The 26,607-nt window shown below is 38.5% G+C and overlaps 2 protein-coding genes across 4 annotated transcripts in view; one reads left to right on the top strand and one right to left on the bottom strand.

The window, feature by feature from the left end:
• The first annotated feature begins 102 nt into the window (after positions 1-102).
• C3H8orf88 (chromosome 3 C8orf88 homolog) lies at positions 103-23,577 on the top strand. 2 transcript variants are annotated; one of them, XM_085221391.1, is made up of 6 exons: positions 103-2,981; positions 11,284-11,344; positions 16,089-16,181; positions 16,920-16,996; positions 19,427-19,508; positions 20,294-23,577. In XM_085221391.1, exons 3-6 carry the CDS (start codon positions 16,103-16,105, stop codon positions 20,467-20,469), a joined length of 414 nt encoding a protein of 137 aa, XP_085077517.1. In that variant the 5' UTR covers positions 103-2,981; positions 11,284-11,344; positions 16,089-16,102; the 3' UTR covers positions 20,470-23,577. The 2 variants fall into 2 exon arrangements, with proteins under 2 accessions (XP_085077517.1, XP_085077518.1); XM_085221392.1 differs by having other exon boundaries at positions 103-11,344; positions 20,294-20,400; positions 22,228-23,577.
• NECAB1 (N-terminal EF-hand calcium binding protein 1) overlaps positions 23,561-26,607 on the bottom strand; it is a 56,589-nt gene continuing 53,542 nt past the window's right edge. For both annotated transcript variants that reach the window (XM_085221387.1, XM_085221388.1), the window contains one exon: positions 23,561-26,463. In XM_085221387.1, the coding sequence (XP_085077513.1) occupies positions 26,435-26,463 (29 nt within the window). In that variant the 3' untranslated portion in view covers positions 23,561-26,434. The remainder of the gene's footprint in view (positions 26,464-26,607) is intronic.

Here is a 26,607-nt window from a genome sequence, read left to right as displayed (position 1 = left end):
AATAATTCATTAATATGATAGATGCTGTGCAGTTAAGGTGAGCTCTGCCTCTTTTGCTGAACGGAAGCCTCAGGAACATAAAAGAACAAGAACAAATTGCTATTTTCCTGACATTTTGGGAAGAATGCAGAGAGAATAATATCGGATGGGACCACTGCTGGGATTGTGTTCTCTTCTGTGAATGACTGAGAGGAATACAGTAATGTAGTCTGTTTTCTACATGCTGTTAATATCCCTTCAGGGTAGGTGATCATTGTAGTCCTTTGCATCTTAAACCTTCAAATACTTTTTCTAGTTGTCTTGTATTTCAAAATAGTGTCTGCCCTAAACATCTTGAAAAAGAGTCAGCTGAAGCTGCTCTGAAAATCATCCACTATATCTTAAGGGAAGAAAAAAAAAATGAAGGCTGACTAATGAAATAATTAATGAAAAGTTAAGAAAAATTATGGCATTTTAAATGTGCAAGAAAGTTTATACAGAACCGTAGAAGGAAGTCTACCAAGAACTGGAATAGATCTGGTGACTTGTGAAGCAGGTTCACTTGCAGAAAGTCCTTGTGTTCTGTGCCAGGCAACGTTTCAATCCATTAAGCTTTCACTAAGCTTTAAATTAAAAAACAAGCAGTCCTGTGCATACTGACTACTAGAAGAATTTCGAGATTTATTATTAGTTTTCGTAGATTACTAGTTTCTTTTGTTGGCTTTTAATGATCTTCTCCTTGATCACTGTACTGCATTGGGTAGGGGAAGGAACTGTCTGAACTCAGGATTAAGGACTCCTATGCTTTCAGGCCTTATCTTTCCCCTTTCTAAATCCCTTCTCACCCAAGAGATTTATGTGGACGGAGGAGTGTTGCTGACTAAAAACTGTTCAGACCTTAACTCTTTATTTTTTAATTATGAACCTACTGATGAATGTCTTATTTTTTTCTTGCATCCCTCATAGATGGCAATATGTTTTATTTTAAATGCTGTCCTCTGGTCTTGCTTTTTCTGAAGGTATGCATGGTTATCAGAAGATCTTTGCAGTGAGCAACATGTTGAAAGGAGACAAAGGTTTCAGTTCAGCCAGAAATTCATCATGAAGTACTTAGAAGGTGAAATATCCTCAGAGCCATTTGTTGAAATGTTGAAAAATAGAATATGAGCAATATTTTTTTTTTTCCTGCTCTTTCAAATAGTGTATGTTTTCACAAGGCAGCAGCTTAATATCAAATGTTAGAAAATCCCTGTAACTCAAAATGTGGACTTGAAAAATAATCAGGTGAGCAGCAGCAAAAATGACTTGTCATATTAGATCAGTCTAAATGTATTTTAAGATATGGTGCAAATAAAGCACAGAATGCAACATACCCTCTAATGATTAGCAAAGTCTCTAAAAACACTTCTCAAGTGTTTCCCAAAGCAAGCTTGTGAAACGCAGCAGTAAAATTATCCAAAGATTGTTAAACTTGGGGGATGTGTTTGCCACTTGTGTTTTTAAAGTATGTATTTCATGCCTAAGTGATAAAAAAAAAAAAAAAAAAACGCTGATTAAAAACTCAGAGCAAGCTGAAAGGCTGGATTCAAAGTCAAATTCTTAAATTGAGGGCAAAATGCAATGAAATAAAATCAATTGTTATCTTCCATAGCTTGTAGCTAGGAAGAAATGCTAATACATCCCAAAACATCTGCGCTAGTTAATATGTCAGTAGGATGGGGATGGTGGCTAGAAGATGAAACAGTCTTTGCTTTTCTGCTCTATGGGGAGAGTCCTCACTGAATTTCTGTGTCCAGCTTTGGGTGATGCATTTCAGGTAAAGTATTGACTGATTACTTCCATATGAAAACTGAAATGGGTAGCTTGAGATGTCCAAAGCTTGACCTGCAGAACAGGCTGAGAAAGCTAACAAGGACATATTTAAATTAAAAAAAGGCTGCAAAAAATAACCAGAGAATAAGAAGTAGATATCAAGAAGACATGACATAGATTGCAAAGAAGATTTAGGTTAGATGGGAACTTCAGGCAAAACTTTATTAGAGTAAGGAAAAATAAAAATGCTGTATTGATGTAGTCATAAAGTCAGAACGTCTCTCAGAATAGGATAGGTGTACTTAGATGTACCAGGAAAGAGTAAAGTCATAGCCTTGTTCCCTATAATACTGATTCTGAGGTACTTTTGTTAGTTTCTGATACCTCATCCTCTGACTGTAAGTTTTGATGTAATTATTAAATTATTTTTTAGATGCATTAAAGATTACTGGAGATTTTTTTTTTTTTTTTTTTCCATTAGACCATCATGAAAACAACACATTTGAACAAGACACTGAGATCTGGAATCAAATTCCAGAAGGTAGGACTGATGTGGTGCCTTCCTTGCTGTGTACAGTATTTTCCTCTGTGGAGGTCTTTGCTGTATTATTGCTCTAACACTGAAACAGTATTTTCCCCTTAAATAGTGTCAGGAGTTAAATAAAAAGCAATAAAGCCTGAACTCTAATGCTCATAAACCATCTTTTCCAGAAATATTGAAGGTCACCAAGGAATTCGTGGTGTGATTTCTGCATGAAAAAATGTGCAGATAAGAGAATGATGAGTTATGATTTTGCTTGCTTTTCATTAACCTGTTTTTCTGTTTTGGGGGGATGAATGGCTTTATTATTATTTTTGGCTCTTTCTCACTCTTCATGGCCTTTCCTTCCCCCCCCCCCCCAAAAAAAAAAAGAAAAGAAAAATCTGAGGTAAAGAGATGCAAAGCTTTAAACTTGTTTTGCTGTTTTTGTAGAGACAAAAAAGTTAAGGTTGGTTTTAACTCAGCAACACTGTCATAATATCTAAAACCTTTGATTATTTCAAGCAGAGAAGAAGTAGAGCACGTGACAGAGTGCTGCTGAGGGCTAGGCTGGTGAAGCATTTTGCCTTCTGGACCAGGTCATAGACAGGCATCAGAAGGCAGTAACACTCAGAGGAAGCGGTTGGGGTGCGACTTTGGACCACGCAAGGTAACACTGTAGGAAAGAAAGTAATTGTATGGAAACAAGCTTTATCAGTTCTCACTTCTGGAGTTGACTTTTTTTTCAAGTCAAGTTTCAAGTACTTCATGTATCTCTTCCTGCTTGCTTTCCCTCTGTGATTTTGGTTCACGATTGCAAGGATTGATGTTCCTGTTTCAGAAACAAAAAGATGAAGATGCAGATCAGTGTTGAAGAAACTAGCATCACTTAGCTCTTAGCAGTAGAAAATTGTAATCCTAACACTTTTGCAAGCTGGATGCTCGCAGCATGCATGTCTGTCAGCAAGGTGCATTGGTTGTAGTAGCCATGTCAGCTTCAAGTATTCCACTTGTTCAGCTTCCCACTAGCTTCTGTCACCCTACCATGCTCCAGCAGCAGTGCTGTGCTGCAAGCATATCCCGTGACAGGGAGAAAGCCTGGTAGAAAGCAACTTCAGAGCTGCCTTGTTGGTTCAGATTTCCTTCTGTGATTTTTGCCTGTACAGTTGATGTTTGTCAGATTGCATGGAGATGGAGGAACAAAAGGCTGAAGGTCAAGAAGAGGAATTTAATCCAGTTGGAGTCATTTGCAAGACTTTGTTACAGTTATCTGAGCCAAGGAGAAAGATATCTAGATTCACTTTCTTAAAGCTTTAATCACAAAGAGCTTTTATTTTAGAACAGTGCAGCTACTTGTTAGCCTGAGGAGCTAGCAGCTCATCTTCTAGGCTCCCCTGCAAGCTGAGTGGAAAGTTCTGAGAGGAGGATCCCTGTATCACTTTCTCTGCTTTTACATTCAGCTGTAGGCATTTAGTGTTGGTTGCTTTTGGAAAAAAGACTTTGAGCTAAACAGACAGAATCACCAAGGTTGAAAAAGACCTCCAAGATCATACAATCCCTCTGTCCACCTACCACTAGACTTTCCTGACTAAACCATGTCCCTGAGTACAACGTCTAAACATCTATTGAACACATTCAGGGATGGTAACTCCACTGCCTCTGTGGGCAGCCCCTTTCACTGTCTGACCATTCTTTCAGAGAAGAAATTTTTCCTGATGTCCACCCTGAATCTCCACTGGTGCAACCTGAGACTGTTCCCTCTAGTCCTGTTGCCAGTTACATGGGACAAGGGGCTGATACCCCACCCCACCACAACTTCCTTTCAGACAGTTGTAGAGAACGATAAGGTCTGCCCTGAGTCTCCTCCAGAGTGAACAATCCCAGCTCCCTTAGCTGCTCCCCATAAAACTGCTCCAGACTCCAGGACCCTGATCTCTTCATTGTACTGAGGGGCCCAAAACTGAACACAGGACTCAAGGTGTGGCCTCAGCAGTGCTGAGTACAGCAGGACTATCTATCCTCTGTGCTAAGTTTCCTTGCTCCTACTGGCAATGCTATTTCTGATGAAAGACAGGATACCATTGGTGTCTTCTTCTGCCCACCTGGGCACACTGATAGCTCATGTTCAGATGGGCCTGCCCTAGGTCTGTTTTTCTACAAAATCTTCCAGCTGCTTTGCCCTAAGCCTGTAGCACTGCCTGGAGTTGTTGTGGCCAAAGTGCAGGACCCAGCACTCAGTCTTGTTGAACTTCATCCCACTGGTCTCAGCCCAGCTAACCAAATCCCTCTGTGGTACCTACCTACCCTCAGGCAGATCGACATTTCCTGTCAGCTTGGTGTCATCTGCAAACTTACTGAGGGTGCACTCAATGCCCTCATCCAGGTCACCAATAAAGACGATGAAGAGGGCAGGCCTCAGTACCAACCCTTGGGGATCACCACTCGTGACTGGTTGCCAGCTGGATTTAACTCCATTCACCACCATTCTCTGGGCCCGGCCCTCCAGCCAGTTCTTTACCCAGAACAGTGTACCTGTCCAAGCCAGGAGAACACTGTGGGAGACTGATCTTTGACCTGGACCTATATAGCCATTTTTACAGATTATTAGGAAGAAATGTGTTCACCTAAATCTTGCGAACAAACATAACAGCTGTGACAGCATAATGGGTTGGAGATTGCTGATCTGGTGGGTTTAATAAAATGATTGTCAAATGGTTTTATTAAGAACACTATAAACAATGGCTAAAAGACAAAACTGGATGAGAAACACGATTTGTTCATAAGGTCAATTGTATATTAAAGTTTTATACAACAAAAGTGTACCGGATGTGAAAAAATAATTTATTTCTAAGTAAAAATAATGCTGCCTCTTTTTCATAGTTTTGTATCAATTTGTAATGACACAGCTGCAGTTCCAGCTTAAAGTTGAGTGCATTTCTCATTGTCTAAAAAGCTGAGGGAAAGACAGAGCACTGAGGTTAGAAAAGCACATCAGAGGGCATGTTGCTTATTTCTCTTGGAATATCTACTAGGGATAGTGATGTGTGAAGAAATTTCAAGACTGCTTTGAGTAGAAACTCTGTGAGAAAGAAGGCTATTAGGCTTAGAGGTCCAGACCCAAAGGCACAGCGTGCTGCCTTCACAGCAAGACTACGCTGAACTTCTAGTACTCCTGAAGCAGCATTTTTAAACTTTCTCTGGTATTTAATGAAGCCTCTTACACACACATATATCTCTCTAGCCATATGTTCATTTCTGTCTTAAAAAAACTTGATAACCTACATAGAAAATTTAAAAATTGTTTTTACAGTACTTACCTCTAAAATTTTACTTAAGTAATACTGTTTTTATTTTTGTGACAAGATTGTCATGCTTTTTCTTGACATTTTCATTTTTTAATCTCTCACTGATATTACTACATGTAATACATTTCAGTCTCAAACTCATTAAGAACTTGAAATTTTTGCCCATTTAAGAGATGCCTTTATAACATGCCCATCATAACTTCTGACCATTTCAGAGAGATAAAGAGATAAAGAGATGAAGAAATGAATGTTTACTAAAACTTCTATTGCATATCAACTTGAAAGGTACTGTGCACTTCCTGAAAAGCTCTGCTAGCTTGGAGCCTCTTAGAGTGCATGTAGGTTTTCAAGAGATCTGTGTCAGTATTGCTTTGAAAATGCAATCACCTTAGGAGTCTTCACTTTAGAAACCTGAGTTTGCTAAACTGGCATTCTCTGATTTTTTCCCATTAAAAAATTACTTGGCTATCCCTAATCAGTGCTGAAGAGGGTTGTGAGAGCCTACAGTGCTGCTTATACACCTTTGTTATTAAGGAGGCAGAAAACGGTACCGTGTTCTTTAACATAAATGTGCACTACTGTTACTTTGCTGGGACGGTTAATTGTGCTTTATGCATTTATATTTAACTTACATTTTTCATTCTCTTAAGATTTAACGGTTTTTTATTTCTGTTTTGGTGCTTATTATGTCAAACATTAAGGAACTGCAACACCTGTGGAAGCAAGAGCCCGCTCTGAGATTTGATCATGCTTGTGTATGTTCCCTGCGCGTCTCCCTTTACAAAGCTATGCAATGTTTACAAAGCTATGTAATGTTATATTTAGATCCTCTAAATTGGACATTTGGGTGATAATGGAGTTAAGCAAAACTATTAAAAATACATGCATGGTACAGAATAAATTACATATCATAGCATGCTGTGAAATGGCTTAGATTTTGGCCAGAGATCTCTCACATACACACACACACACACACACAGAAAACAAAACAAAACAAAACAAAAAAAGAGTTCTCAACATTGTTAGGCATTAATCTCTTCCTATGTTTGTGCGCAGTCAGCCTTCTGTAGGCTCTGAGGTACGTTATAGCAGCCTTCCAGTACCTGAGGGGGCCTACAGGAAAGCTGGGGAGGGACCTTTTATAAGGGCAGGTAGCAACAGGACAAGGAGAAATGGCTTTAACATGGAAGAGGGTAGATTTAGACTAAATATTAAAAAGTCTTTACTGTGGTGAGACACTGGAACAGGTTGCCCAGTGAGGCTGTGGATGCTCCCTCCCTGGAAGCATTCAAAGCCAGGTAAGATGGAGCTGTGAGCAACCTGGTCTAGAGTGAGATGTCCCTGCCTATAGCAGGGGGTTGGAACTAGGTGATCTTAAAGGTCCCTTGCAATCCAAACCATTCTATGATTCTTTTCCAGCCCTGATAAGGTTAATGAAACATTCATCACTGTAAGCATCGCTTTGTACATACTGCCTTATACAGGGATAGTGTGAGAACTGTCCCCAGATTCATTAATTTTATTCTGATTAGAAAAATGCTGAAGCGGCATCATTTACATACTGCTGAACAGACAAGATACTGTAGGTGTCCTGAAAAAAATCACTGGAATCTACATTTCCATTCAAAATACTTCCAGTTTTGTTCAAAACATCCTGTCACCAGTAAAAGAACAAAATAGGGCCCATTACCTGGTCCTTGCAGCAAGTCAACACGTCACTAGGCTGATACTGAAGAAGACACAAATCTTACAAACAAGGTTTCTTTTTTTTTTTTCCAAATTTAAAAATATATAATATCACAGCTATTATTTATAGTAAAACCTCGGATGTGCAAACATACCATAATTTATTTTGCAAAGGCAGAAATGGCCTAGTTATCACACTATATAGATCTGGTTATAATGAGAATAAACCTTTTTTCTTGTTCTTTGTTTTAGAGTAAAATGCAAAAAAGGTAACCATTAAATATATTGTGATTTTAACATATTAAACCACCTAAAAACATTATGCAGCCTTTCTGTTTCAAATAAGATTAGAAATGGTCTGGAAGTAAAGCAAAAGTTCCCACTATTCAATGTAATTGAAACTCCAAATTGAAAACCTGGAATATATCACATTTTGGGAGGAAGTGAAAGCTTTCCAATTCATAGTCCTCCATCATGAGTTAGAGAAGGAATACTGTAGCCTCACCTAATTCAGACTCTGTCAAGTGAACTGCTGGATTTTCCTATGCTTTTAGCATTAAGAAGACAGGGCAGGTTAAGTGTGGAGAACTATTATCTTATGCTTCACTGAGTGCAGAAAAATCAATGCTGCTGTCACGCACAGACAGCATAGCCCTGTGTTGTATGACACTGCCCATTGCTGAGCCAGAGAAAGAGCCAGGCTAGAAGTCATAGTAGTTACAGCGCACTGATATGAGCAAGAGCTTGCAGCTCTGAAACAAAAGATATTACCACAGAACAATTTTTATTCTTGTTATGCCCAGAATAGCTCATAGATACATATATGTAGATATATTTAACGCTGCAGTAAGTGTACTGGACCATTGCTAATGCTGATTATTGAGAGCAGGCAAAGGAAGAAGAAAGTGATAAAATATCCTCATAGGGATTTAAATAGTATATGCTCAGGGAAGGCACTGTTTCTTAATCAAACGGTATTTCCTACATGAAAATGAGAAACTTATTTTTTTGATGTTTTCTTCTTATTTTTTGTAAGATGAATCTAAAACTCTTCCAGTTGTGCCAGTTAGGGGGTCATAAAAATACTCTATTCTATTCATTCTCAATAATGTCAAAGGCTTCAGGTTATCGTTTTGCAGGCAGTGAACCTTTTCCAGTGCACACAAAGGACTGGTATATTCAAAATATCAAATTATTTTTGATTCCTATTTTGTAGGGCTTCGGTTACAGAATATGTTTACCAGGCACTGCTTTTGCTTTCTGTGCTTTCAATTAAACATATGTTTGGTTGATGAGATTGGCAATGATTTTGCTTCTGACCTGCTCCTGTATTTGCTGTTTGGTGACTCTGCTTTTCCCCTGCCTTTGCTAGTGTTTAAGAAGAGCAGAGTAACTAACAGGATAAGGCTCAGAATATATGGATGAGAAAATCTTGGCCAAAAGAACCTTCTGTCCTAAATTGATGGGTCCATTGCTATAATGAAGTGGCAAGATTAGGTGACTGGCAGTAAGTAAATGCTAAGTGTATTGGAGCATAAACTGTAGTTTCTGTCTTCTGTTAGCTGTAATCTCCAGCAGGAAATGCCAAGCCTCGTGGGGCATTAGTTTTCCCTTACTGCACTCCAGTACTACAAAGTATCCTACATTTGCAGTGCTTTTCCACTTCTGGTAATTAGCTCCTGCTGCAAGGAATCCCAGCCCAGGCAGGGAGTTGTTTCACTGACTATCAAATTGCTGTTTCTGCTAGAGAAAAGAAGGCTGCTAAATGCTACACTTTATTCCTCTTAGCTGTTATTTCTCAGATCCCTCCAGTGTACTAACTTGGTTCTCTCAAGATAGTTTGCTTGGCAGGGCTTTTAGTTCCAGGCAGTGAAGCACAGAATGATGTTTTTACATTTGCTGTCTTGACAGCACACTGGACAGCCAGGTTGTATCTGTGTTACCGATGCTCCAGAATCCACTTTAGGACAAGGCTGAGGCTCATCCCCCACCTCTTTCTTGCCCTGCTTCCAGAGGGAACTGGAAGTGCGAATCAGAAAGAAGCTGCAGGGTGCTGCAGTAGTTCTCACTGTCCTTTTCCAAGATTAGAACATATCTGCTGGGTATGACATGATGCATTACCTGTCTTAGAATATAAGTAAATACAGGTGCAGACAGAAAGGACTGCAAAGCACTTCTGCTGTACTGTGCTTTTAAAAACCTAAGACACGTGCACATAGAACAACACAGAACCAGAGATGATATCTTACATGAAACATCAGCATGTGCTGAAGTTACACTGATGGAGAGTTTGTCAGTATATCAGACATACACCACCAACTAGAAAAACAGAGTGAACTGATTTAAGACAGATATTCACTTAAAAGCTATAGAAATATTAATACATTTTTCTTGTAAGTAAATTAAAATTTGAAGAAGTCAGAAACTTTTTTCTGATTCCTTATAAGACAGCCCTACCTTACAAGCAAGAAAAGCTAAATGAGGTCAGGATTCTTTACTTTCAATATTTGGTAACTTCTATTTATCTATTTTACAAAAATATATTTCAGGATGACAAAGCAAATGTGATTTCCCAAGGTGTGTGACAGTGGAAGAATCATCATTAATGTCATTCTTACCCTCTTATGTATATACACATATCTGAACACGTAACCATTCTATTATGTTGGAACTGTATTTCTTATTTGGTCTGTAAATAAAACTGTCAACAATTTTAATAACTATTTTTCCCCACAGCTGTAACATAAATAGATTATCTCAGACCTGAGAAATATGAATGCACTGTTCTGATGGCTGTAATTTGTACATTAACTATGCTTTTGCACAACTGCTGAAAAAGGGATTCCTTGTACCACATCCAAATGTTGATACCTATATATGTATATATTAACAATTCTCTTGGTCTTGACTCTTGTCTCCATTTTACTGTATGCTGACTTATCAGTGCAGGGTTGGGTGGCAATTGTTGAATCATATTGTATAGTCTCAATCTAAAGTGACTGTCTTAGTTATGTTATTTGAATTCCTGGTATTAAAAGCTATGCCAGTAATCTCAGTCAGTGTAAGAACTAAAACTAATTCCCATCAGTGAAATACTGGAAAGCAAAATTTTACATACTATTGGAACATAAGCAGATTTCTCTTCAAATTTGTTTTAAAATTCAGAGACTAACTCCAGTATAAGTAAAAAGGTCTTGTAATTAAGCTATGATAGATATATCAGATAGAAAAAGCTCACGGAGAATCTATACAAATAACAGATGAAATTCTGGCCCAAGACTACAGGGGAAAAAAAAAGTACAAAGTTTTCACTAAATTAAGCCACAATTTCACAATTCCATTCTCCCAAAGCAAATGGAACTCTTCCAGGATATTACGAACTATGAAATGCTTAAGTCTCTTTTCCTGTGCATATATAAAAATACATAATATCTATCTATATCTAAATATATTCTATTAATCTCTCTACTAAATATATTCTATTAATCTCTCTACTACTGCACAGACTACAAAACTTTGGATGAATTTTAATGCATTTGTTGATTCTTAGTTGAAGATTTGTAGGACCACAAATTGAAATTTTCATGTTTTTGTTAGTACAAAATAAGCAAACAAGAGGTATGTCCATAGACTAGAAGAAAATATCAAGATCTTCTCGCATACACAAAAGTTGTTAAGCCATTAACTGTAATCCAGCAGTTTTGCTTCTCTAGGATCAACTGTCCCATAGCATCTTCTTCCACATTATCCAATGCAATTCTATCAAAATCTCAGCCCTGCGTCTGAAATGTGCCCTCTATATGCTAGTTCCATCAACAGATACACAGTTGAGCTTCCTAAAATCAAAAGGGCAACTCTGAGAAGTGTGGAGCACCAGTGCTGGTCCTGGTAGTGACAACAGATGCTGACGTAAAACCTCTGCAACATAATGGATTCTATGGTTTCTGTGACATTTCTGCCTTTTCATCTTCCTGCCTGTAGGTTTTGGGATCTTCTTCCTGAAGGAAGAACAGCAGGTGATTCTCAGAGCCTACAGAATAAGGTCAGTTGAAATTCTAGTGCTCAGTGTCTGCAGTCGCTGAGAACATTCAGTTCATACAATCCTGAATGCAATGTTCAGTTTAGGTGCAGTAATTAAGTTTTATAATTCAGTACTGCCATCTCTCAATGATGAAAGATGAGTAAGACAGTCCTTTCTCAAAATAAAGACTGTTTAATTTTTATATCTTTTGTATACTTATTTGTAAAATATTTTTATGTGCCTTTTGGGGATTTATTGATATTTTTATGATTACTTCGATCAGTGTTTTCTAGATTTTTCTCCACATTTACAGTGTTTAGAAAATTGGAAGAAAAATTGTAGAATCATAGAAAGGCCTGGGTTGAAAAGAACCATAATGATCATCTACTTTCAACCCCCCTGCTATGTGCAGGGTTGGCAACCACCAGACCAGGCTGCCCAAAGCCACGTCCAGCTTGGCTAAATGTTGAGATTTTGTTAAAATTAATGATCCCAGAAAATTAACTTTAAAGAAAAACTTAAATAAAAACAATAAGTTCCTGCTTTTAATTTAACAGTTTCTCTAATCTATAAGAATACAATTAATCCTCATTATCGATATTCTGAATTCTCAATCTGCGAAAATTAGGAGAATATATAGTTAGTAGGTCAACTTTGGGAACAGACGAGGGTGAAAAAAAAACTTTTGCATTCTTTGTGCTAGTGACAAGGAAAATGCTGGTGACAAGTCACTAGTTCAGCTGAAGTAGCCACTTCACCAAGATACAACCAAAATATTCAGTATGCACGTTTATACATATACACACACACACATTTTTCTTGCAGTGTTTTTTCTAGTGACTGACTAATGAAAACATATGGCATTGGATATTTTTTGATGTGTGATGAAGTTACTTTGAAAGTGGCCTTAGAAAAAAAATCTCTGTTCCACAAGGGCTGCTGCGTAAATCACAATTACACATGCAAGTAGACTGATTACACCTGGCACAACTGAATGACAAAGTACATGGAAAAGGTCTTTTAAAACTTGCAACTACAAGTCTGCCCCCAGGCTAGCCTGAGAGTCCTTTCATTTCAGCACAACACCATCACTCTGCTACTAAGTGCCATTCATTCGAAAGATAATGTAAAATTACAATTAAATGCTCATTTAGATGTGTAATCGCTCATTTTTACACATGCAGTATGGATGCCATTTTTCATTAGTGCTTTATGCTTTCCTGAACTGTATCTAGTAAAAAGAGTAAATATGATTGTACGACTCTCAAATCTTTAGACTTCAGGAGCACAAAAAAGTATGTTAAAAAAAAAAAGAAAAAAGAAATCTATTAGTTTTTTGTTGATTAGATTTTTGTTGTTTTGAATTTTGTTCATACATCAGTAAAAGCTGCAATATTTCTATTTTGCTATATATAATCCTTGACTAAGGATATAATATATAATCCTTAACTAAGGATTATGTATTGATTCTTCAAGTTATTTGTATCAGGTATTTGAGAGATCATTGGCCTATCAACACATAATGCAAGAACATAAATAACATCAAATGAAGCAGAAATTACTGCAAGGGTGGAAACAGCACCAGAGAAACTGGTAGGTAGCTGATAAAATGGACAAAGCAACTTATGTTTCCACTTACCACAGTCAGAAGCAGGATTCTCTCTAAGCGAAGTAAGTGGTGGCTTAAGCCAGCAGGTTGCTGGGCTCTGTGATATGGCTGTGGTCCAGTGCTCCCTCTGCCTGTGCCAGAATGTTGAAAAACTGGCCTCACTGCTACTGCTGGCACTGCCAAGTCAGGGTGGCAGCGTGCAAGGTGATAACTATTCCTGCTGGGATGATCAGTGCCTCAAAAAACAGCCATTACCAGCACTAATACTTCCATCTTCCCAGCAGTACCAGACGCAACAAGCTGTCAAATTATCTGGCACACTCAATTTCTCTCCTCTTTGTACCCCATTTCTGTACCTGTCCTCTTATCCCTCCTTTGTGTATTAACAGCAGCAGCCCAGCCCACAGCCTTTGTGAAATACACCAGTATGGCTTTTACTGTTTAATCCATCCTTAGCATATCTAAACCTACAAAAATACTAGAATGACATGCAAAACTACATCACTGTACATAATGTCATTTTGATATGTCAACCACAGGAAGAGCTATGTTGATCATATGGAAGCATTCTGCAGCACCTGACCCCATTCCTGGGGTGTTCAAGGCCAGGTTGGATGGGGCCTTGGGCAGCCTGGTCTAGTATTAAATGGGGAGGTTGGTGGCCCTGCCTGTGGCAGAGGGATTGGAGATTCATGATCCTTCAGGTCCCTTCCAACCTTGGCCATTCTGTGATTCTGTGAGTCTGTGACACAGTTCTTTCAAAACTGCAACAGCCTTGTGGAAGGAAAAAAAAAAAAAAAAAAAAAGCAGCTTTATCTTGGTTGCCCCATTGACTTTTCTGTCAGGAACTGTTCTGGAGTAGCAGCAGACATGTAATATTTATGTATTTACATATTAATAATTAATAAATAGCGCTGGTTTAGCTGAAGGATAAGGTTGATCTGGATAGGGAAGTAACTGTTTTACATTATAATCCTGGGAGAACAGATGACATGGGCCAGAAGAAACATGATACAATATAAAGTAATAATACACTTGGGAGGGATGACTTCAAACCATACTTCAAATGGCAGGAAACAGGTTAGCAGGTTTGAAGAGGTACTACACCCATTTAAGAATGTGATGGTGCACTGTATAGCAAGAATCTAACTGCAAGCTGTGTTAGGGAAAAAAATGCTATGGGAACGTGACACCTGTATCTATTAGCCTCCATTTCAGGGACAGCATCGTACTTTGCTCATCTGACTTGAGGCAAATAATTCAGAGATGGCAGTGAAGAAGAAGTAGGATGGTTGGTGGAGCAAAAAAAAGTCTTTATAGGTGAAAATTAGTATGGCAAATCTTAAAGTTAGTAATAAAATATTCCTTATCAAGGTATTTGCTGTTTATGTAATCAAGCTGTGTATGTGATTTTACCTACCTGTTCTGAACCTCTGGAGTCAGAATAAGTGTTAAGAAATTTATGTACTAAAATAATTAAAAGATTTAAGAAGTTAAGGATTTTTCATTAATGTTGTGAACTTAAGTAATATAAATCAGGTGATGACCTGGAATCTAAGAAACTAACATCAGCAAATTCTGATCTGCCTCCTTGGGAGTTAGCAGAGCCGATCCTATGCTGATGCCAGGCCGTAAGAGCAACATGTTTTAACTCCAAAGCAGGACACCGTTCCCTGGTGTCACACACGGTGTGGTTGGGCAGGGTGGCAGGGCTGCTTTTCAGTTTCCAGTGTGTGCTCTCTCGGGCCTGCGGGTTTTCTTCTTCACTGAGGGGGGCTGCACCTGGGGAGGCCTCACGACTGTGTACAAAAGTCACTCGCTTTCTCCTTATTTCTGCGGTAAAGCCCTAAGGAAACATGGCTGTGCTTTAGAGGACGGCTATCTCGGGGCATAGTCCCGCCGGGCGCGGCGCGGGCAGGCAGGCGCTCAGCGACCGTTCAACGGCTACTACGAGGGCCCGGCTGGGGGCGGGCGGGGCTAGGGTGGCCGACCGGGGAGGCGGTTGGAGGTGGGCACCGGGATCTCGATGGCCCACAGAGGGTCGGGGGGGGAGGTGGTGAGCGGCGGGGGACAGGTGGGAGCCGGGTTGTGGGCTGTGCGAGGAAAAGGCCTCGGCTGCGGCAGGTGCCCTGGAGTAAAGCTCCCTCATGGAGGTAGTGCTGCTAAGGCCAGCCTTGCTCTGGTTTTCTTGATATTGCAAGGACAGAATAGTGTATGAATGCAAAAGGTTAGGCTGGGTGACTTGTGGAGATCTCGTGTAGCTTCATTCTTGTACCTACAGGACTTAAAAAGGACGAAGTTGAGCTGTTTTAACACCAACATTGATCTCGCCCCTTCCCAGATTACCCTGTCTTAGTTTCCTTATTTGTGACTGTGTGGTTTTGTGGGCACCCTTGGAAATTTGGGGGCAAGGAGGAGAATGGGATGTTTGTCGTTGCTACATGTGATCTCATTTTGCTCTACAGGAGGATGCTTTCTAAAAATGATTGCTTCATTCTAGAATCTACTAGCACGCATATGCCATGATCAGGATACAGGGGGAAGCTGGTGTTTTCTTTTTCCACCTTCTGATGCAGCAGATATCAAGGATAAGGGGAAATGGTTTTAAGTTGAGAGGGGGGAGATTTAGGTTGGATGTCAGGGGGAAGCTCTTTACTACGAGAGTGGTGAAGTGCTGGAAACAGGCTGCCCAGAGAGGTTGTGGGTGCCCTGTCCCTGGAGGTGTTCAAGGCCAGGTTGGATGGGGCCCTGGGCAACCTGGTCTAGTATTGAATGTGGAGGTTGGTGGCCCTGCCTGTGGCAGGGGGGTTGGAGATTCTTGATCCCTGAGGTCACTTCCAACCCTGGCCATTCTGTGATTCTGTGATATCAGTCCTGCGTTGCTTTGTGTGCGTATTTAGTATCTAGTATATAGCCTTAAGTAAGCATTCTTAATTTGGATAAAGTGAAATTTAATCTTGCAAATCAGCAGTCTCAGTTCATTCTGCAGGAGTTTTCATTGCTGCTTTTGTCTTTTCAGCCTTTTCTTTTCTTGAGTTGAGAAGGTTGTAACATAGGGGAATTCCTAGTTTCGTTAGTATCTGTAGTTTCAACCTATGGACTTGATTGTTTCCTGTGAATTTATTTGCTTGTTTATCCTGCTACTTTTTTTTAAAGAGTGGCACTTCAAAATGCTGAAGGGAGCTCAGCAGTTTGTTGGCAAATCCCTCCAACCAGCACTACCTGTGTCCCATTTGTCTTCTAAACAAGGTGAGTAGCTCGCTAAGCTGAAACTTCAGTTTCTTTTAAGGAGATAGGAAGGGTATGTAAGGTTTATTAGAGTTTTAAAGTTAATTAATTCAAACTACAGAGATGTATAGCTGTGCATTGGTCTTTCTACATCATCTCTATGATGAAATCTTAATTTAAAGTACATCAGGTTTTCTGGTTTTGTATCCGTAATTCTGGCAAACTGTAGGAAATCAGATCAGGCCTTAAATTTGGGCTCTTGGGTTAGTTGACTACTTCTGTTGAAACAGAAAGTTCGTTGCTTAATTTAACAGACAGATTATTGTTCAATTTTACTGTATTGTTATCAAGCCTTCAACAAGTTAGTGAAAAATTAAAAAAAAACCTCACCAAATGCAGTATTTATATCAGGTGTATGTATTATTTGTTTGTTGGTTTGTTTTTAAACCTGTTTATGCATTCTGGGTATTACATTACTGCGTTAATAAGTTGGAAATCTGTAGTGGCCAGAGAAACAATGCCAGCATCACCAATGCAGAAAGAAACTAAGTAATTTTTCATAATGTATTAAAATTCATGGTAGAAATGGAAAATTGGTTCTATGTTGAGTTAGAGCTTTTAATGTGTGAATAAATGAATTCCTGTATGATCTGTTTGTAGTTGAATTTCAGTAATGCCCTGAAGGCAAGTATCACAAAATAAAAATGCAGGTTACATTTAGAGTACTTTTATTTTAATGTTTTCTCTTATCTTCACCAGCATCAGAAGTTGCTTTCAACTTTCAGACTGAATTACCTAGCAATGCTCAAGTATGTTTGCAGAGTAAAGTTGACTGGGTGAGTACTGAGTGAATACTGAATAACAAAGCTGATGAAGGTGTGTTACAGCATGCCGTGAAATAAAGCTGAGTGGAACCTTTGTGTTTCCCAATGAAAAGTGGTATTTCCAGCTAGTGCTGTCCTTAAATCTGGGTGTTATTAACTAGAAGTGTCAAAAAAAAAAAAAAAGCATGAGATTCCAATCAGATGTATAATAATGGAGGCATTTTGTTAGCAGTGTTTCCACTTGCAAAGAGTAAGAAAATCAAACTATGATAGGTTCTGCACTGTTCTCAAGTCAATTTTCGAGCAGCTAGGTAACAGTGAACAACCTGATTTAAATGATTAATTAACTGTTTAAAAAATTTAAAAATCAACTAATTAAAAAAATTAGTTGAGACATGTAGCCTCTGGAAAATGTTCAGGTTTTCACGAGGTAATACTGAAGCTTGAGCTTTCTCTACAGCTGCTACTGCAAAAAATCCTAGCTGTGAAATTACGTTTCCCTTTGTTACAGGCAAAATGATGTTCAGGGAGTGTAAGTGCCTGAGACTCCAGATAGAGCTTCTCCTGGATTTTGCACTGTGAATAATTTAAAGCAAAGTATTCTTTTTATTCCTTCATGATATACAAAGCAATTTTGAAAGAAAAGATATGGAGAGTGCTGAGTTCACGACATCGTCTAGTATAGAAGGAAAGGCTTGACAAGGCTCTGACGCTCAGTTTTAACTTGCAACTTAAGTGTAATGTAAAAATGAACTTCAGAGTTTCGAAAATACATGCACTGATCTAGGACTGTTCTTTATAGATTAATTCCATTCTCTTAAATGCATTTCACATGCAAGCATGTAAAAGACTGTTTTTGCATGTGGTGATTCTCCAGTATTTAGGTCTTGAATTGAAAACCGCACATACCATAAATTGTGATATTAGAAAGCGGTTGGCAGAGTGCTGTGATGCCAGTGATGCAGGAAGAAATGTTGTGGTGACAAAGTCTCACACATTACTATAAATTGCTGTGGCTTTTTGGGGTTTCTTTTATCTTGGGTTTTAAAAAGAAGTGCATTCCAAAACTTCCAGTCCTTCCTGCTTCCTCAGTTCTCCCCCGTCTTCCCCATCTGCCTCAGAATGAGATTAAAAGTCTTTGGCCAATATATGGTAACAGTCTTACACATTACTATAAATTGCTGTGGCTTTGAGAGTGTTTTAATAGACCTTCCTTTGCTGTACTTTGAAGAAGCTTCTTAATAACTAAGATTTGCCATGACTGTTCAGGCATCAGAAAGTGGCAGTTACCAGTGAGTCATGCTGCTAATTCTAACTTAATCCTTCTAAATCCCTAGATCTTTCAGATTTTTTTTCCCTATGGAAGTTGTAGACAGATTAGGAAAAGGTAACTGGTCAACCACAGAAAGTGGAAGTATGAGCAGGGTAACGCTAGAAATATTTTATCACTTCATAATTCTTATCTCTGACTGCAATGTGCTTAGCGTCCCATGAAAATTAGTAGTGCAGTTAAAATACTAAGTGTTGGCTGCTATTTTTTGCAAAAAAATAAATTTCTCCTGCTTTTTACAAATGTAGGTGTTTGAAAGAATGTGAAAGAATTTTTTTTTTTTTTTTTTTGGAGGGGGTTGGGAGATCTATCTTAAGATGAACAATCAATGCAGAGAAGTTTAAGATGTAGTGGTGCACGTGATGGTTTTTTGGGGTTTCTTTTATCTTGGGTTTCAAAAAGAAGTGCTTTCCAAAACTTCCAGTCCTTCCTACGTCCTCAGTTCTCCCTGCCTTCCCCATCTGCCTCAGAATGAGATTAAAATTCCTTGGCCAAACCCCTCTGGAACTTTTCAGGAACCAAAACAAATTTTGGGAGGGAAACTGCTTCCATACTTTTCAAAATATTGATTTCAAGTTTGTGTTTTTTTTTTTTTTTTTTTTTTTTTTTAGCCAGATGGAACTCAGTGTTGTACTGTAAATGTTGGGCCTTGATGCTTATGAAACATTTCATAGAATCATAGAATTGCTCAGGTTGGAAAAGACCTTAAAGATCATCAAGTCTAACTGCAACCAAAGTACACTACCCTAACAACTCTCCACTAAATCATAGTGTGGGAATCCAAATCTCTCATTCTGTATTAAGGAAAGTCTTTTGTCCTCCTCTTATTATTCTCCAGATTCTGGCAGTGTTTAGGTTAGATAAATGAGAAGGAGGAGACATTTGTGGTGTTATTAAAAAACAGCAATAGGACTGTAAAATCCTGTCTAAATGATTGCTGTTTCAAATGTGCTTATTCCTTCTAATGCCTACCTGTACTGCTCTGTAGGTAGTTGAACTGTTCCCTTATTATATATAACCAGTAATAACAAATGTTTTACAAATTCAAGTGAAATCTCTCAGACTTTTTACTCGACCCCTATTCCTGTTAACAGTTTCGCTCCCTATTTTAGTTATCTGAAGTGACTGAAATGAAGATCTTAACTCAAAACACAGTGCCTCTTCAACCAAAACAGGAATTGGATGCAAAAAAAGGTAACACACTGTAAGCAGATATTTGTCAGATTTGTGTTTTCTGGGTAGAAGACAAATGAATTTTGAAGGGATGTGGGCTACATATTGGTTGTTTTGCTTCTATTATTAGTTGAGAGTTTTGTTTCCTTTCTATAACACAACTTCAGAGCAGTGCGAAACATTACTGTTTTTCCCATAACGTTCCATGTAAGTGTAAATGTTTGCCACAAGTGAGCTGGGAAACGTCCAGTGGTAGAGTGCTGAGACTTAAGTTTTATTTGCCTTGAAGAAACATGCTACTTTTTTGTGAGTTTCAGAGAGACTGTCTTCCGGGGTTCCAAGACCAATTACTGGTATTTCCTTGTTGAACAAATTACAGGGAGTCTGTAGCATAAAATTGGGTTCACTTTTTGCGTTCTTTTGTATTAAAAAAACAAACAAACAACAAAGCCTTAATAGCTTGGAACAGTCTACTGTATTTATTAAGTCAGTGTGACAGAAATAAAGTAAAGTGCTATGTAATTTACTACCAACATACAAGATCAGGCTTGAGTTAGTATTGTTTTTAATAATGTTTTTTATATAAAAGCAGAATTTCTGTCTAAAATCATTGAATTACCGAGATAGGGGAAAAAACCTCCAAGATCATCTAGTCCAACCATCCACCTACCACCAGTATTTCCCCACTAAACTATGTCCCTTACTACATTTATGTCCCTCTTTAACAAGAAGACAGAGCAGTTCTCTGCATTCTCTACTTAGGAGCATTAAACATCAACATTGAGCTTAATTATGTGTATTTACAGAAAGGATCAAATACAGCAGAGATTTCCTTTTGGAGCTTTCAAGCGTTTCTCTCTCTCAAAAGAAGCCAGAGTTTCTGCCTGATCATCCAATAGTACTTGAAAAACCAGTAAGTGTATTTTTAATTTCAAGGGAAGCTCTAAAAAAACAAGCATGGAGGTTTATACTAGCCATTTGATAAGAAACGTTTTTCTTCAGACTAGCCTGCTAAGTCAATGCAAGCTTTCCAAATGTAGAGTCTACATGAAATCATAGTGCAGCGTAATTTTGGGTTTTTATTCCTGCTTTGCCTTTTCAAAATCAAGAGAATAATCTTGAAGGTTTGGCTTGGACAAGTTCTGATTTCAAAGTTTGTGCGTCAGTGTCCACTATAAAAAGTGTACTAATGAACTTAATATAGTTTGTATTATCATTATTTCTCATCCATGCATCTGCAGAAAGTGTATTCTGTATTTTTGGATAGAAATAAATGATGAATATGAAGGATATCCAATGGTGCCACTGTAACCTTGGATAAGAAATAATCCTCAAATACCTGGTGTACCAAGAATAAACAACAATGGTTTGCATTCCACTGCCCATGTGTAGAGAAACATTCCTGGTATGACACCAGCCTGCATCTTACCATGCCACTGTTGGTGTCATCGGGGTGCAGTTCTTCAGAGTTCTTACCAGAAGAGTGTCCAGATAAATATTGTCTTAGCCACATCTCAAGACTGTTCTAAACTTTTTAAAGCTCTATTCTTTGGAAAAACAAAGTTATGTATGACAGTATCCGCTCTTGTTGATGTTTTACATCTTCCTGTGATGTTTGTCTTCAAGTTTAAGTAAGGTTTAGAGGTTTTAGTTGTTTGAAAGCCTGCTTCCAGATTGGAAAGTTTCAGCTCTTGAATTTCAGGATTGTTTTCCCTCCTCTTGCTGTCCTTTGAGTTTCTAAGGGAGGGTGTATGTTTTAGTTTGGTAGTCTGCAGGGGAGGTGGGAATTGCATTTTATTACTTAAATTATTCTTATTTTTCCCAGTAAGAAAAGAGTGTTACAGCTCTAAAGCCTGAGTGCAAATTCCTTTTTGTTTGTTTGTTTTGAAAGTGTTTATGCCTGGCTTTAAAAAAAAAAAAGTTAAAAATGCAACTGGAAAAATAGCCTTTTTCTGCACTGTCATAGCTGGATTAAGATAGATTTACCTATATCCTTTCAGTATCAGTTGTGAATTTTTGAGAAATTAATTTTTAGTATGACAGTTGCTTTCTTTTAAATAGCAGTCCTGGACAGCATTCTCCTTTCTGGGGCAAGTTATTAGGGGGTGACAAGGAAAGAAGTTTTATGTTTGCATGATAACTTAATTAGAAAACTCAGAGATCTTTAGAAGGCAAACTAAGGAATAAAGTACTGAAAAAGGTTTTCGTGCTAGTTCTTCCATAAGTTTTGTTGTGGTGTGTTGAATAAAATTCACAAACAGTACCTTATTCACTAACAGTACCTATATAAGGGCAATGGAAATTTGGCTATTAAAGATATTTAAACGCCAAAAAATCTCTCACTTGAAAATATACAATATCAATTTTGATAATGCATACTCTTACATAGTTACGTTCATAGATAAAGGAGGGCCCATACAGAAATTGAAGGGGAAGACTGAGTGTGAAAATTGCTTATGGCATAGCTAAATTGCAAGTAATCAGCTTAAGGGGAAAATACAGTAAAAGCTGGTATAAGCCAGGGTGAGGTGCATAAGGTTGTTTTGGGGCAGGTGAGTCCCTATATGCAGGAAGGTGGCATAAGTGCATTGTTACATTGTTTTTAGCCATAAGATTATGTTACTGTTGATAGTGTCTGCTTTTAAAATCTTTGTTCTCTGTTAGTAGGAAAGGCTTATAAGCAGACCTATGGAAACCTAGTTTTCTTGTGCCTGAAGTAACTTGAGGATTTGTCTTGCAGGAAAACAGCAACCCTTTTGTTGACATATACAAGAAGTGACAGGTAGCTTGGAAAATGAGACATCCATCAGTGAAGGAGCTACGTATAATGTAGACCTTCAAGATTTTTAAAGGTACTTGGGTGCCTACATATGAACACAGGAGCTTACAAAGTCTGTAGAAATACCTATTTCTATCTGTAATTTCCTGAATGCTTCAGAAGGCAAAATACTTCATAGTACCTGAGATGGTAGTACAATTGCAGTGAAAATAAATCATTTTACAGTTTGGTGTGACTGATTTTGTTGTTGTTGTTTTCTCTGAATAGGCTGCATTACACAGCATTACTGTTTGACTATAAAGTTTAAAGTAGTACTTGACTGAGGCTTCTTGTTTGCTCCTTTCTTACCAGTAATAATAGAATAACAAACACTATTAAATCTCAGATGTGTCAGGATATGTGCTCCTAAAGATTTATTTTTTTCTTCCCCCCCTCTCTTTTCTTGCAGTCTCCCTGTTCACAAAATGTGAGAGGTGACTAACCATTGCATTTCCCAAAGCTCTTTGTAAATAACCGTCCAGTGTTCTTCACTTTTCTAACTGGAGACAATGAGCAACATTAAGAAATAATACATACTTTTCATACTTGTCTTACCTTTGTAAAGTGTATGCCAGTACATAGTGGATGCTGTAATTTATTTTTGTTCAGCCAGAATAGTATTTAGAAGAGAAAGCACAACTTTGAGTATTCATCAACAACAACTTTCAGTTGACAAGGATTAGTAATAGTTATTCTGTACAAATGTAATCATCTTCAAAACCTGAGTTCAGACCTCAAATAACATGCTTTGGGTGGTAAAGGCAAGTTTTCAGCCTTTCAGTGGCAAAAGGTAACAGGAGCTAAATCAGATTATGTTGAATATTAATTGGTGCAAAAAAATTTCATGTCGACTTTCACAGATACTGTTTTTTTTTTTTTCCTGCAACTGTGCTAATAAGCATATTATTTGAATTCTTTATTTATTTATTTATTTTTATTTTTATTTTTAGCAGTGGTTGGTCAATTAAAACTAGCTTGCAAGTATGTTCTATTTGTATACTGTTTGCAAGTCTGGTGGTTTCACATCAGCAGGTACCTTAGCTCTAATACACCCGTTTCTCACTATCCTTCCTCAAAAGGATAAGAGGAGTAAATACTGTGAGATTGGGATGGGTTGAGATAAGGACAAGAGACATCACTCTCAAATTACTGCTTTGGGCAAAGCAAACTTAGTGCAGGGAGATTAATTTAATGTATTACCTATTGCTAAGAGACTAGAGCAGTGAGAAACAAAAGCAGGCACACCTTCTCTCCTATCCACTCTTTTTTACCTTCCTCTGAGCAGTGCAGAGGGATGGGAGCTGCAGTCAGTCCATAATGTGTGTCTCTGCTGTTCCTTCACTGTTGCTCTCTGCCCCTGCTCCAGTGTGGCATCGCTCTCACATACTGTCTTTCCTGAATGAATCCTTCTTGGGTGGTTTCCCAAAGGCTGCAGCTCTCCAAGTACTGCTCCAGTATGGCTCTGTACCATGGGGCCAATCGTTCAGGAGCAGACTGTTCCAGCACGAAGACCCACTGGCAGCAGCTCCCTCAGATCTCCTGTTCCACTGTGGGCTCTGCTCCAGAGGCTGCAGCTCTGGCTCTGGAGCCTACTCTTGCAGGAGCTCTCTGTGAGCTGCAGCCTTCTTCAAGCTACATTTTCCTTCTGTGCTGTGTGTTCTCTGTGGGGCTACATGTGGAAATCTGCTTTGTGTGGTGGACCGTGGGCAGGCTTCTCCTGGGCTGCAAGAATCTCCTACTCAGCCTCTGGAGCACCTCCTGCCCTCCTTCTACCCCAATGATGATGGCTGCAGACCTACTTTCACATTTCTCAGTTGTCTTTCCCAGCTGCTGTTGTGCATCAGTTTTTCCCAACAAGCATTGCTCATGGCTCAGCTCTGGCCAGCAGTAGATCCCTTTCAGAGCCACCTAGAGCTGGCTCTTGTCTGATGTGGGGTAGCTGCTGGGCTCTGCTCATAGAAGCCAACTGTGCTACTAAAATCTTGCCACGTAAACCTCATACAGTAACTAATGTTGAAGAGAAAAATCTTTTTTGAGTATGTTTGTTTTTCATCTGGGAGTCTTAGAGTTTGGTTGATCTTTTTCCCCATTATGTGTCGGAGACAATTTCATTGTATAACTCTCAAAACTCTTAAGTGATATACAAGTTTTTATGATTCATGCAAGTGTTTGTTTACTAGCAAACAAGTGGAGAATTTCTACTAGGAGGATGTGTGGCATCTACTAGAGTGACTTTCTCTGCTCCAGCACCTCTAAGCAGATAACTTCTTACAACTGGAAAAACATAATAAACCTGACTGTACAGTGTTGGTTTTCAGTACCAGTTTAGCCTCTAGCAGTGTCATGTGTCACTGTATTTTTTTATTGCTAGATCAGTAGTGAAAAGAAATACACAGTACACCAGATGGACGTTGTGGCAAAGTAAAAAAAGTCAACTAGATCTAAGGGAAAACTAGTGTTTTGTCTTCTATTTTGCTAAAAGCAAGAAAGATTTAAAGTTTTCGCTGATTTCTCATCTCAAGACTGTAATGTGGACGTTAGGATGCCCTTTAAGAAGATATGTAGCTGGATCACATATTTCTGTGTTTATAATAGTATCTGTGCCATTAAAGGAGGATATGACCTGGTTTTATTTTTTTCTTAAATAATAGTGATAAAGGAGCTAGGGGTGAAAAGAAAGCTGCAGCTGATACTAATCCAATACAGGAGAGCCTTGGATTAAAATATTAAAAACATTTAATTTTGCTGAGATACTGAAAGATCTAGAGGTAAAATTTGGATCTGTTGTGCACACCTAAGTTTAGATATCTGATGTCACTTAGACATATAGGATAGTTGAAGCAGTTGCATGGGGCTGGCATGTGTGACACACAACCTATAGGAAGCTTGTGTCCTCAGCTGGGAGCTAGAGGCAAGTTGGAGGATTCTGGAGTACCTCACAGGTACTAGATGCCTTTGTTTAAGTGAGTAATTCACCCTCAGAACTCCACTGATACTATAGTAGTTAAGATGCCTTGATCCCCAGCAAGTGCCTATATGTGACATTTTTCAGGTTTAGTCTTAGCTGTAGCCTCTGGATTACAGAACCATACTGCGATGAAGATTGCTTGCTTTTTATACGTGGTAATATTTTAGCTGAAATATCCTGAATATTTAGCTGAAATAAAAATGGAGAAACACTACAAGGAGGAGGATATTCTATTGACTGTGACTTTCAAGTTATTTTTGGCAACTGTTTATAACCTGGAACTGCTCCATGAGTGAAGATAGTGATATTTTAGTTTGTAGAGCTTATCAACCTGCCACTGGGGGGTGAGGTTACACTAGTCACTTCCTTCCATGGCTGGGTGACGTGTACTGCTCAGATGCCAAAGGGACAGCAGGAAGTCTCATTAGGGAGGAAAGTATTTGTGCTTCCAGATTTATGGTTATTTATGCTCTAGCAGTGGTTTCTCTAATGACTCCTCAGTGAACAGCGAGTTTTAGGAGTTGCTCTGATTTTCTAAATGTTCAAGACCAAGCTCAAAGCAAATGAGCTGTGAAACATTAAACCTGTGGATCCAAAGCAGTTTGGCCCGCAGATACACATTTCTTCTTGCGAGGCAGAGGAGAGGGCAGGGGCCGTAGGGGCTCTTAAGAGAAAATGCTTCTGCCTTGTCTTTTCTTGGGCAAAAAATTTCCTGAATGATAGTATTAACACGAACAAATTATTCATTTATTCTCCTAAATTAGACATTTATGGAAATGTGTTTTCAACTTTATACCTGTTTCTTCTGTACAAGGAGAAAACAGCAGCATTAAGTAACAATTGTTGATTAATGCGAGACTAAAAGTATTCACAAATACTCAGTCACACCAATCAAGATGCAATTTTCTATGACAGGACTAAATATACACAGTTAACAGTTGAGCTTAGTTTTGTCTTTTTTTCAGCTTTTACAATGCATTATTTCACTAAACTGATCACAAGAACAGAAGGCAGTAAACGTGATTTCCCATATTTTAGAACAGAAAAGATTACATCCATAGTACTGCAGTATTGCGTGATAAACCTCTAACCCGGCACACCAGTACACTGTTAAATCAATGTTATTGTAGTGAAAAACATAATTACTTGGAATCACAGCTTCTAGTTGTTATTGAGGACCCACCACGATGCTGAAAGAGAGAAGGGTTCAAGTATTTACATATACAATATTTCTATCACACAAAATTTCAAAATAGAATAGCTATAATGCATAAGTCACTGCTGGTGTAAAGAAATGGTCATTATATATGCAGCTATACAACAGCTGCACACTT

Source organism: Meleagris gallopavo, chromosome 3 (assembly GCF_905368555.1).
Source record: "Meleagris gallopavo chromosome 3, MGAL_WU_HG_1.1, whole genome shotgun sequence".
NCBI lineage: Eukaryota > Metazoa > Chordata > Aves > Galliformes > Phasianidae > Meleagris > Meleagris gallopavo.
Note: the sequence above shows the minus strand (reverse complement) of the source record. Positions and strands in the feature narration are given on the sequence as shown.

What these genes read in the sequence shown, in the direction of transcription:
- C3H8orf88 (XM_085221391.1), top strand. Translation starts at nt 16,103, where the DNA reads ATGCTGAAGGGAGCTCAGCAGTTTGTTGGCAAATCCCTCCAACCAGCA. An exon ending in TGCAGAGTAAAGTTGACTGG is followed by an intron (nt 16,997 to 19,426) that starts GTGAGTACTGAG and finishes TCCCTATTTTAG; the next exon opens with TTATCTGAAGTGACTGAAAT. An exon ending in GGAATTGGATGCAAAAAAAG is followed by an intron (nt 19,509 to 20,293) that starts GTAACACACTGT and finishes GTGTATTTACAG; the next exon opens with AAAGGATCAAATACAGCAGA.